General features: G+C 43.9%; 1 protein-coding gene across 1 annotated transcript in view; it reads left to right on the forward strand.

The window, feature by feature from the left end:
* Window positions 1-11,150, forward strand: part of asic2 (acid-sensing (proton-gated) ion channel 2) — a gene marked incomplete at both ends in the record, with an annotated part of 154,450 nt that extends 143,300 nt beyond the window's left edge. Inside the window, 5 exons of the mRNA XM_080855820.1 lie at window positions 8,088-8,241; window positions 9,629-9,720; window positions 9,832-9,911; window positions 10,692-10,760; window positions 11,049-11,150. Coding sequence (XP_080711946.1) covers window positions 8,088-8,241; window positions 9,629-9,720; window positions 9,832-9,911; window positions 10,692-10,760; window positions 11,049-11,150 — 497 coding nt within the window. The remainder of the gene's footprint in view (window positions 1-8,087; window positions 8,242-9,628; window positions 9,721-9,831; window positions 9,912-10,691; window positions 10,761-11,048) is intronic.
* Window positions 11,151-12,649: the final 1,499 nt, after the last annotated feature.

Here is a 12,649-nt window from a genome sequence, read left to right on the forward strand (position 1 = left end):
CACACGCAGACACACACCTGCACCCACACACACACACACACACACACACACACACACAGACACACACACAGAGATGCACGCATGCACACACACACACACACACATGCATGCAGTGTGCTACATACATACTAGCCCTTTCTTTTCATAATCCAGACTTATTACAGCAAACTCCAGCTCTATGTACTTAAATACTTGTAAACAAGTACACATTCATACATTTAAACACATGCATACACATCTCCTCTCTCTCTCTTTCTTTCTTTAATATTCTACACAGTTGCTCGAAGCTACACACCCCTTTTCTCAGACACACACAAACACCCTCCGTATGCCATGGGTCCTTGTAGAAGCCATTTGGTCTCTGCTGGAGATGTGTTCATTATTGTGGCTTCCATGACTGTAGGCCCAATTCAAATGAACTCATTACTGGACCCTTAATATATCTCCCCTCCCCTCCCCTCTCTTGCCACACTCTTCCTCACTTTTCTCATAATTTGCTTCACACACTTGAGTTGATCCTTCCCCCGTACTGCTGTGCCAGCATTTAACTCGTCCTCTGCCTGAGGAAGAACTATTCCAGTTTGTGTATTGGAATTTTAAGCTGTGCGTGTGTCTGCAGGCATGTGTGTGGGCAGGTGTGATTGTGTTTGTCTGTGTGTGTTTATGTGTGTGTGTGTGTATGTTTGCACATTTGGGGTTGGGGGTGTGATGGAGTGGGGGAGGGGCAGAAGGGGGCTCTGATAAAATGTTTGCTAGTTTTTGTCTGGTAAAATTTGTAAGAAAAAAATACAAATACATTTGGTTAATTGCAAACTGAAAATGTCTCATACAAAACAAAAATGATCCATAAACAGGACATTTGTGTTTTAACCAGAAAAGTAAATCAATAACGGAAGTAGGCCAACATTTTATTGTCTGTTTAATTAACCTGTGTGTCACAACATCCGATTGCTTATGGGAATTAGACAGCGTGGGGAGGACATAGATTTCATCCAATCATGTTCCATTTTCCGTAAAAGCTCAGTCTGAGACTTGCCCCCCAAATCACATCCAGTGAATAGCAGATCCGTTTTTGATTGCCACATCATGGCGATCAGCCAATTTGTTCTATTTCTACGAGAAGAGCATAGACTTCTTTCATATGACAGTAAATGCAAGCAACCTTGACCAATGTTAAGGTTTACTAATGTTAAGCTAATTCACTCCATTTAGGGTTCACTTCTTAAGTTCTGTTTACCCAAACCATGTTCTGCTAGGATTTATCTCTTTTCATAGTGCTATTGCTCTGATAATGAAATATTGTGCTGTTGCAGGCTTTAAATTGCAGTATAGGCCTATAGGCTATGAAAGAAAAGTGTAATATGGTATGTAAGAAATAGGATGAAAAATGCATTTGTGTGGTCCTTTCCGTCTCAAAATGTGTGTTTAAAAGTTATAACGATAAGTTTCCTCCCTGGCTAAACTGTAGTAGCCCATTCTTTTTTTTCAGTTTCACGTGTAGGGTTGCTACTCTAGTTTTTGATTGCATCAAAATCAAATAATATAGTGTGTCCGGCTCACAGACAGGACAAATAATAGAAGTCCACACAGAGTTAACGCCAAAAACACTATGGGCCCTATCTTGCCGATCAGAAACGCAAGTAGGACGGCGCCAAACGCAAGTAGCTGTGTGGGCGGCTCTATGGCGCAGTTGCTATTTTAACGGCGGAAAAAACACACTTGCGTCCAGCGCAAGTGTCAAAAGGGTTGGTCCAAAGGAGGTTACTCAGCCATAGGTGTGGTTTGGGCGTAATATGCAATAAACCAATCAGAGCGTCATCTCACATTCCCTTTAAGAGCGAGGAGCGCATATTGCAAAGCGGCTTGTTATCGTAATTGCGGAATTACCGGGAGGAAGACCGTGAGGCCACCAGAACGTGTGTTACCAGAAATAATCACGGCAATATTTTCCCATGCTTGTTTGGAGAAATGGTTCTACTTTTCATTTCTCGTTTGTATTTTTTCAGTTACTAGCATTCGTTTTTTGGTGGCAACATATTTGAAATAAAAGTCACAAAAACATACTTTCCGATGTTTTGGGTTCACCCTCACTGAATCACTAGGTTATGTATGCATGGTAATAATATTGCACCCATCGGCACATGCAGTTCAACCTCACGTCTTCTAAAGTCCTCTAATCTATCCTCATCTATCCTCACAATGATTTCCTCATGTGGTAAATACTTTATTTTCCTTGTAATTATATATGGCTTGCCAAAAAAATGGTGTAAATCTCTCGTGAAGACGACAGAAGTAAAGTGTAGCCTATAGGTCCTATACTGTGCGGGCAAGCACATGCGCCCTTAAAATAGCGTTCTGAATACGCGTTACAGACTTCTGACATTAGACCAGCTTTTTTGTGGTCAATGGCGCACGGCGCACGGCGCACAGCGTTGTTTTGAAACTGCAAAATACCACTTGCGCCAGAGAAACGCCTTCTCTGTTCCGCCCCCGCCCATGTCGACGCAAGTTAATTTCGAAGCGCGCCTCTGGAGGGAAAATCGCGCTGTGCGCCGGGTGCAAGATAGGAATGAAACATGCGTCGGTGACAATGTCAATTGCGCTGGGTGCAAGATAGGGCCCTATAAGTTTATTAGCAACTACTACTATTCTATCAGGCAAAACTATGGTGATGTGTGGCAGTCAGTAAATCAGTACAGTTGTCGTGTATGCATGTAGGTGTAATGTTGTATCTTAACAAGTACGTAATGATGAGCATGGCGCGAGCAGAGTGTAGGGAGCAAGGCTTCCCCTTCCTTCCTTTCTCTCTCTCTCTCTCCATCTCTCTCTCTCTCTCTGAATCTCTCTCTGAAGCTCCATCAGAATCTCCCTTGGACCAGTGGGATGTGCTCTTATAGAGGCAGGGTTTTGACAACACGATTGTTTTGTGTAGTTGCAATTGCAGCCGACACTATGGCAGACGGGTAAGATTTGGACATTTTCAGTTGATGTTGAATTAAGTTGCCCACCCTTTAAATCCACCTGTCCACAAAGTGTAACTTTTGACTCTGCTCTCCCCTATTATGTCCGTCTACGCCTGCATCACTGTTAATCTGATCAGTCTAACACTGAAATGTTGGTCCCCTTGCATATCCTTAGTCCTTGCACCCTGCAGCTTGCCCTGAGCACACGCCGGAGGGTTCCTCTTGCTTGATTACCTATTTGCATTGCAAATGGCAAGGACAATATCGAGTGTGTACTGCAGAACACCCACGTACGGCACCACAGGATTCCAGCCCTTCCTCTCCGACCACATTTGCTCGCTCAACTGCAAAATCCAAACTCCCCTCTGCCTCTGACTGGCGTCATGCATTTACAAACATCTGAAGGTCTAGCTAGCATTGCATAATCAGCTCCTCATGCAAGTCAGATAGCTGCACCGCTCTAAATGTGAACAAACCACTTATTTAAATATATTTAAATATTTAAAATGTAAAGCACTAAGCCTGAGTTTGACTGCGTGGTGCCCACAGGGGTCTGGAGGTTGGTGTTAATATTTACCCTGGTCTCAGGCTGATTGACATCTGCTCCAGGGGAGCACCCCTGCAGAGAGGCACTGGCTGGAGGCCCTTGTAATTAGCGATTAGCAATGCGGCCTCAGCAATCAAGCTGGGAGCCATAATGATGAGCGCCATGATGAGAGGGGCCTGCAGCAGACCTGTGGCAGGGTCTTTGAGAGCCTGCATGGCTCCCGTCTGTGCTCATGTTTTTATCTGAGGTTGCTTGTTTGTTTAGGTACAAATTAGACGAACCACTAGCCCTTGTAAACTGCAAAACATGTGCAGGGTGTTTTGTTGATGCCAACATTTTAAGGAATACATTACCACATACCAAAGGGGACATTTTCCCCACTTGCACAAGTGATTCACTGTTCAATGTGTGGATGCATTGCAAACAGGTACAGATGAGCACACACACACACACCCACGTACACATACAGATAAACACGGAATGATGTGCACGTGGGCTCACCGGCAGGCACACACACACACACACAAGTACAACAGCATCATTAAGATAATTTCATGCAAATTATTCATGCTGAATACTTGGTGGTGGTGGGTGCGCCTTTGAAAAGTTCCACCTGTGAAGTTTCCAAATCACCATTATTTTCCACCTTGAAGGAAACCTGCAGAAATGTGTTGTTAACAGGGACACGGGGTGCAGAGCTGGGCAGAATCATTTTGTGATGTTATGGAAATGTGGGTGGCTCCTGCTGCTTTGGAAATGGGGGACAGCTGCTGTGGACTGCTCTGGCAGAACTTAGAGTACCCTAGCCTGCCTTGCCCACCTGTCGGCATCTGCTCCAGAAGATAGGTAGACAGACAAGTCATCATGGCAAGGCAGTTGTAATGTGTAGCGATAGAGAAAACAACAATGCAAAAACACTAAATACAGAATAATAAAAGATACAAAAATAAAAAAGTGTAAATAAATGATTAAATACCAGTCTATTCTAGTCAGACAAATTGCAAGAAGACAGATTACATTTTCTTTCTTTTTCTTGTGACAGTTAAACTGTCACTTACGATATAAGAGGAGAGATAAAAACAGGCGTTCATCACCAGGTGGTGAATCTGCTCAGAGTGAAGCAGGGCCTGGGCAACAGCAGAAGGAGGCGGTGGCGACGGCAGGCATCCGGATGAATGAATCACTTCATACCATGAAAGGCGAATGTAAATATTCTAATTAAAGGCTTGCTGACGCTGTTGAGGTGTGGGATGGGATGGGATGGGAGGGAGCTAGTTGTTGTTGTTGTTGATGTTGTTTTTCTGGGGCGGGGGGTAGGAGATGTGTAGCTTGGCTGAATGTGTCAGGCTGTGGGTGTTTACACGACTCTGACGAGATCAGCAGAACGGTTATGGAGACGAATGGACAAGGGTGGCAGGGGGGAGAGATAGATAGATGATACCGAAGGTTTGGGGATAGAGGGAGCACGGGAGAGTGGTGAGGTGGCGTGCGTGGGGCTAGCAGGTTGGGATATTAATGGGCAGCCTGGGCTACTAGATTGCAATAATGCTGCATTCAAATGAAAATGGAAGAGCACGCCGAGGCCATATTGGATTTCCTTCTGCAGCATTTGTGTGACTGTGCTTTCTGCTGGGATATTACTAAAACCCCACAGAGAGAGAGGGAGGGAGAGAGAAAGCAAGAATGGAGAGAGACAGAGATTGAGAAAGAGACAAGAGGAGACCGATGGGCAAACAGAGAATGAGGGAAAGATGAAAATTGAGTGGCAAAGGGAGGAGGAGGAGAAAATATGGAGAAAAGGAGGGATGAAGATAGAGGAGATATTTCAGGGTAAACATCAGGTAGAGGGACCATCAAGGATAGTGAGATGGAGTGATCATTTTTGAGGGAGGGGGCAGAAATCAAGAAATGATAGGTAGAGCGAGAGAGTGAAGGGTATGGTGAGAAGCCATCTATTGGAATAAGGATGAACAGAATGAGGCGATAATGATAGAGCACAGCAGAACGACAAACTCAGAGAGGGGTGGATTAAAAGGAAACATGCCTCCCCTATGGCGGATGCAGTGTAGAGATATTCACAGTTGTAATCATAAGCGCAGCAGCCACAGTCACAGCAGAATCCAGGGCTCGAGTCTCACCTAGCAGAAAGAGCAGTCGGAGCTTTCATCTGTCAGTTGGTGATTCAGTCAAAGCTGTTCCCTCAGTCACAGCTTTCATCACAATGGCACCCACAGATACGCACAGGCATAGGGGTGCTATGAAGAACTCTAAAGAGCTCATTCATTCATTCTGCCATGTTGAATCCTCGTACAACCAAAGGTCGAACCAAACGAAAAAAGAGAACTTGTATCAATCTTGACAGATTCTAAATATATATTTAAGATATAATACAACATGAAATACAAACATACTTGTACATACTCTCTCTCACACACACACACTCACACACACACACGTGTGTGTGTGTGTGTGTGTGAGGCAATGAGTGTTGTCACTAATGCAGTGTCATTACTGGCTCTCACCTCTGAGCCTCAGACACCCAGCACAGGAGGAGGAAGTGTTGAATATGGGCGCATGACTGGGGGCTGTGACAGCCTGATGAATGTCAATGATCCCCCCCTTGCCTCCTGAAGGGAGATGAAGGCACAGGCACAGACGGATTACGCAGCAGTGTCTCCAGTGGAATTACAAACAGCTTATTTTCCCCTCAGATGTGACTCAATGTTAAAAGGTGGATCTTAGGTAGATCTGAATGTAGACACACAGTCACACAGAACAACCTTTGATTCCTGTTCTCCCACTTCAAGTGCGCTCAAGTAAGAAGGAATGTATTAATCGTGTGAAGTAGGCAAATTACTTTGTGTCTGTTTTATACTCTGTGATATATTCTTAAATCCCATGAAGCAAAAAGTGAAGGCCAGGATAAACACAATATCTATGGTTACATCTCTGGTGGTAGTAAGAATAGGGATGGAGTACAAACGGAGAACCTGGCTCAGTTCAGGGAGACATGGTGCGTAAAGGAGGGGACAGTTACCCTAATAACTTATAATTAATGACTTTGGGAGGCTTGTTTTCAACTGGTGAAGTGTTTTTTTCTCTCAATAGTTTTGATAGTTAAAAAATAGACAGGACGCATGACAGTGAGTCTGTGGCCAAAACAAAGAGGCATGACAGCACTGTGTGTGTGTGTGTGTGTGTGTGTGTGTGTGTGTGTGTGTGTGTGTGTGTGTGTGTGCCGTATGTACATGTGTACCCATTGTTGTGTCAAATTTATAGTTTAAAAGTAGGAAAAATATACAGTCTTCTGATCTGGTTAAAACTCTAAGTTCTTGTTACTTGTGGTGAAAATACTCACAAAGTCCAGCAGACCGGCAGAGTGTGAATCAATAAGTTTATTCAGTCAGTGCAATACCAACATCACAAACTTTGAGCATGTCTGCAGACATAGCTCCTGATACAAAGAATTGCAATGGCTTATATAGTGTAGAACTTTCTTGCTGAATAGACAACATGTGCACCTGCAAGAGTGAACTCTGTATGACACTGGAGTGGGTCTAATCAGTACTCCCCAGAGACCTCTAGAGGAGGAGTACTGAGGCCTATGGCGACTCGCGTCTAACATGTTAATTTTAAAGACTTTTGCAATCATTTATCACTGTAGTATCTCATTCTATGTTACACCCATATCTTGGTACTTATTATGAACATTCTAATGATTCATATAGTATTATCATTTTTCACATATTGAACAAAAACTGTGCGAGTCGCATGCAGTCGACATAGGCCGCCATGTTATCGTTCTCCTCGGATGTGTGTGTGTGGGTGTGTGCGCAGGCAGGGTCCGTGGGCGTCTGCCTCTGTACTTCTGCCTGTGTGTGTGTGTGTGTGTCTATGTTTCTGCCTGTGTGTGTGTGTCTCTATGTGTATGCGCATGTATGTGAGTGAGCGTGTAATTGTATAAGTGAGTAAATGTGTGTTTGTGTGTGTCCATCTGTAGATGTTAGTAGGAGTGTGTGTTAATCTCTGACTGTGAGTGGGAGTATGTCCATCTCTGGCTGTGAGTAGTTAATAATATACACACAGATAGTAAGATTTAATTTACAGATTTTCCACCACACCATGTGTTCATATCTGTGTGTGTGTGTGTGTGTTTGTGAGTGCTCTGTGCTGTGAAGTCCCCAGACATCATTATATCACCCCCCGCACGCACGCACAGCCTCTTTTATGTGAAACTCTGTTGAAACCTTTTAGGTGTTTAGCATTGGAACACGCATGCTGATGTGTGGTTGGCATTGGAACACGCATGCTGATGTGTGTTTGGCATTGGAACACGCGTGCTGATGTGTGTTTGGCATTGGAACACGCATGCCGATGTGTGGTTGGCATTGGAACACGCCTGCTGATGTGTGGTTGGCATTGGAACACAACACACGTGCTAATGTGTGTGTTTCTTTTCTGATGTGTTTTCTGTTTCTTTACATTCGAGAAAAACACTGACAAGAATTTCCGTCCTACTTCTCTACCTCCTTTCCTTCCCTATTTCATCATTTTCATTTTGTTTCCTTCTCCTATAGCTGCCTTGTCAGCAGCAGAGAGCAGCAACTGCATCTGTCGAGCTCCCTGCAACATGACCCGTTACAACAAGGAGCTTTCCATGGTCAAAATCCCTAGCAAGACCTCTGCCCGCTACCTGGAGAAGAAGTTCAACAGATCGGAGAAGTACATCACGTAAGTGTCTTGATGGAAGACACCAATGCAGTAGTTTTTTGTTTGTTTGTTTCATGTATTTACATGCATCTGTAAGCCAGTATTTCTCTCAGCATTGCTGATCCCACCTCTAATACCAAGCAGATCCATTGAGCTGAACGCTGACAAACGAACCGAATCTGCTGTGCTAATGAATGTTTCTCTATCGCGTTAGATGCTGCTAGGCGGGTAATGGTGGCATTAGTATTCAGTACGGCGGGTTTGTATTTTATCGAGTGAAATCCCCTTAGCCTCGTTCATTTTCCCTCTTAAAGTTGGAAGTTTGATCATTAGTCCATCGCGCAGGCAGAGCGGTGCGTCTGCGAATATGTTCGGCAGTGTTGGGATGATCGGGCGCCACGTACTCCATTACACAAACAGGAAGCAGACAGCCTCACATTTTCTTTAGTCTCACTTGAAGGATTGTGGGATATCCATCTAAATAAAGACGGAGGAACGTGATGGCATGCTGATCAACAGATGTCTTTCTGATGGCGTTTTGTTATGGAGATTTGAAACACAAATGCGAATGCACATAGAAATATGCACACACCCACACATGCGCACTTGATAAAGTATGCATATGTATGCATATGTTTTTTGCATGGGCACACACACACAAACACACACACAAATACACACACACATACAACACCACAAATACACATAATAGAAAAGAATAGAATATCTTTATTGTCATTGCACAAGTACAACAACATTGAGGTAGCAGCTCTCAGACTCAGTGCAGTTGAAACGTATTAAAAAACTAAAATAATAAAAAATATAGACTGAACTATACAGATTTACACTATTCATATACTCAGCTTAGATAAAAACAAGTAAAAACACAAGACATATTGCTCAACAGGGAGACAAATACACGTCAGGTTTTTGCAGTGTTAAGTGCGATGACAGCTCTGGGTCTGTTTTGATGCTTTTAGGATGGGTTGCAACTATAATGATTTGTACAAATGGAATCAAAAATATTGAATTCACTTCATTGGAAAAGTTGTCAGAATTTCTGGGCTATTAGTCTGACCATAACCAACTACAGTATATGTGAATATATAAATATATAATATAATTTATTATGTTTATCAGTGTCCATAACAATGAGATTGTGTGTGTGTGTGTGTGTGTGTGTGTGTGTGTGTGTGTGTGTGTGTCTGTGTGTGTCTGTGTGTGTGTGCGTGTGCGTGTGCGTGTGCGTGTGCGTGTGCATGTGCGTGTGCGTGTGCGCGTGCGCATGCGCGTGCGTGTGCGTGTGTGTGTGTGTGTGTGTGTGTGTTTACTTTTGTAATGCAGAACAGGTTTCTGTGCATTCTTAGAGATATTGATTACAGATTTGTCTGGCATCCTTCCTCCTCAGGGATAATATCCTGGTACTGGACGTGTTCTTTGAGGCTCTGAACTATGAGACCATCGAGCAGAAGAAGGCCTACGAGGTGGCAGGTTTGCTGGGTGGGTTAAAACACGTGCCCTCAGTTGTTTATGAATATTGTTATTAATCCTTGTTGTGATCACTCTATCTCTCCCTATCATTCTCACTCGCTGTCTTTCTCTCAATAACAGGGGACATTGGAGGTCAGATGGGATTGTTCATTGGTGCAAGCATACTGACCATCCTCGAGCTGTTCGATTATGCTTATGAGGTCAGCAGCTCTCCGTCTTTTTAATGAACCTCCGTACATGCCCACACACACACAAACACAAACACACACACACAGACACACACACACACACACACACACACACGCACACACACACACACACACACACACACTCACACACACATGGTCAAATGAATTCCTTTAAATAACTACTCAAATAATAACCAATTCATACTGTATGTAATGGGTTCATACTGTTTTGGTGAAGAGTATATTTCTTCACTTGGTGTCTTGAAGAGTCCAGGAATACATACTAACATCTGCCCAGCTGGCGGTAATAAAGTGACCTCCCTGAACATCCTATCTTCATCCCCAGCGTGTCTCAGCCAGCCTGAACACGACCGCTGAACATAAACTCATTCAGAGCCTCATTTGAAGCTGCATTAAAAGTTTCATCCTCTCACTTAACGGCTAATGGCCATTAACAGTAAGATTTAATATAGGATACATCCGACAACCCATCTCTCTCCACGACCCCTTAAGGGTAATAACCTGGGGAAGTTGAAATGTGAAGCGCTAACACAGGACCACATTTGGAGCAGAGATGGCGCGTTACCATTGCTGCATGGCCAACTGTGTCCTAGTGAGACCTTCGGTGCCATTGCCAAGTGTTCCTCACATGTTTATGAGGCCTGCTTGAGCAGTTCTGAGAGATTTATGAGTGGTAATAAGGTTTGGAGGAGCCTCATGTGGCGCCACGTGTGGTGAAAAGGTTTGGAGGGGGCTAATGTGTTATGTGGCTCGGCGTGTGGTTTGCCGTAGGTGGTGAAGGAGAGATTGCTGGACCTGCTCAGCCGGGAAGAAGAGGAGGAGAGTCATGGAGAGGATGTGGTAAGAGAGAGAGAGAGATAGTGTGTGTGTGTGTGTGTGTGTGTGTGTGTGTGTGTGTTTATAGATATGGAATGTGTTTTTTTTTTGGGCGAAAATGAAAACAAAGTACCTTGTATCTGAAAATATGGCTCTACTTCACTCATATACCTTGTAAATGTTTGAGCATATACAGCATTGTACGTCCAAAACCTGTGTGCACCTTCGTGTTCAGCCTGATTGTTTGTATTTTGGCATACTTCATGTCTTACGTCCCTGAATGGTTATGTCTTGCATGCATGCTGAATCCAGAGCACATGTGACCCCGTGTTGAACCACTCAGAGACCATCAGCCACACGGTCAGTGTCCCTCTGCAGACCACACTGGGGACCCTGGAGGAGATCGCCTGCTGAGTGCACCGCTCCTCCACACCAGCAGGTGGCACCAGCTCATACACCCAGACACTCTTTCTCTTCTTCTTCCTCCTCCTCCTCCTCCATGCAGATAGGACTGGGTTCTCTGGGAGGGAGAGAGAGAGAGAGCGCGGAAGACAGAGAGGAAGAGCAATGGGAGAGGGGAAAGGACAAAGATGGTGCCCAGCCCTCCCTGCTTCTTAACAGACTCTCCCATTAGGACACTCTGACATATGGAGCTTCTTTGAGCCTGCAGGAGGTTTGCAGAGGGTCTTTTGGAACAGAGCTGTCAAGCTGTCCAGTTGCTACACACATTCACGCACACACAAACACGTTTGGTGACCTTCTCATAGAGCTTATGAAAACAGCGCCAAACATTGTGTACAGAAACATCTATAAGATACGGACCATGAACTAAATAGACATGCAGTGGATGTTGAGCGGAACAGAATCTGTACAGGACATGATCTCACACTTCTCATCTCAAAGTCTACTGCCATACCTGTTATATAAATGAGATTGTTGGTAAACTGTCAAAAATGTGCATGTGTCAGTTATTTGGATACAATGCAGTTGTCTTGTTCTGATTGCATTGGGGGCTGATGTAATGGTGTATGTGTATGATTTAAGTATGTGTGTGTATGTGAGTGAGTGTGTCTCTTTGTATGACGTGTGTGTGTCTGTCTGTCTCTCTGCCATATGCTGTGCAGTCTCCTTTTGTAAAGGCTCTGGTCTCTATTCCCACACTCTTACAAGGCTTCTCATTCTGACAATGTTTTCATTACAACAAAGGTCAGAGGTCAGTGAGGTTTGATGGTGGCTTTTTTGTAATGTAGAAAAGAGACGCCTGGCATTTGCAGTGACAGTCCACCCAACTCTACACAGCTAAGGCTTGTCCAAAAATGGAGCTGTGTTGTGGGAAATGGATTATAAAGCAAAGCTTTAGTTGTCAGTGTGATTATGACAAGTTTGATGGTATTTATTTGCTGTTGATTATGCTTTGGGCTTCAATTTCTTTTTTTTCAGAGAACTTATTTTCATTGAAAAATGTGTAAGAAAAAAAAAAAACAATAACGCTGAATGTCAATGATGTGCAGTCATTTTACCGTACCAATTGCCATGGCACTTAAACTGCTTCTGTACTTAAACATGTGTGACATTTAAAGCAAACAACAAATCGTACTTTTTTTTCTTTGAGTGACAACAGTAATCCCACTGACTGTGAGTGGCATGTTGAGAGACCTGCCATTAAACAGTAACTGTAACCAGTAGCAGATAGCCTTCAGTGGACAGCGATACAGGCCCTCTCCTCCCCTACATCCCTCCCAAGTCCTCCTATAGTATCCCCATGGCAACATTTAAAGGCTTTTATCATTCTTTTCTAGGCGCACAGCCAACCCTGTTACAGTTTTTAGCATCGCTCCCGAGGCAGCACTGTCCTCTCAAGCAGAACCAGACCCAAGTAGAAGTGATATATGCTTATTTCCTTGTTCATGTGG

This window comes from Sprattus sprattus (genome assembly GCF_963457725.1).
Source record: "Sprattus sprattus genome assembly, chromosome: 18".
In the NCBI taxonomy this organism is placed as follows: domain Eukaryota; kingdom Metazoa; phylum Chordata; class Actinopteri; order Clupeiformes; family Clupeidae; genus Sprattus; species Sprattus sprattus.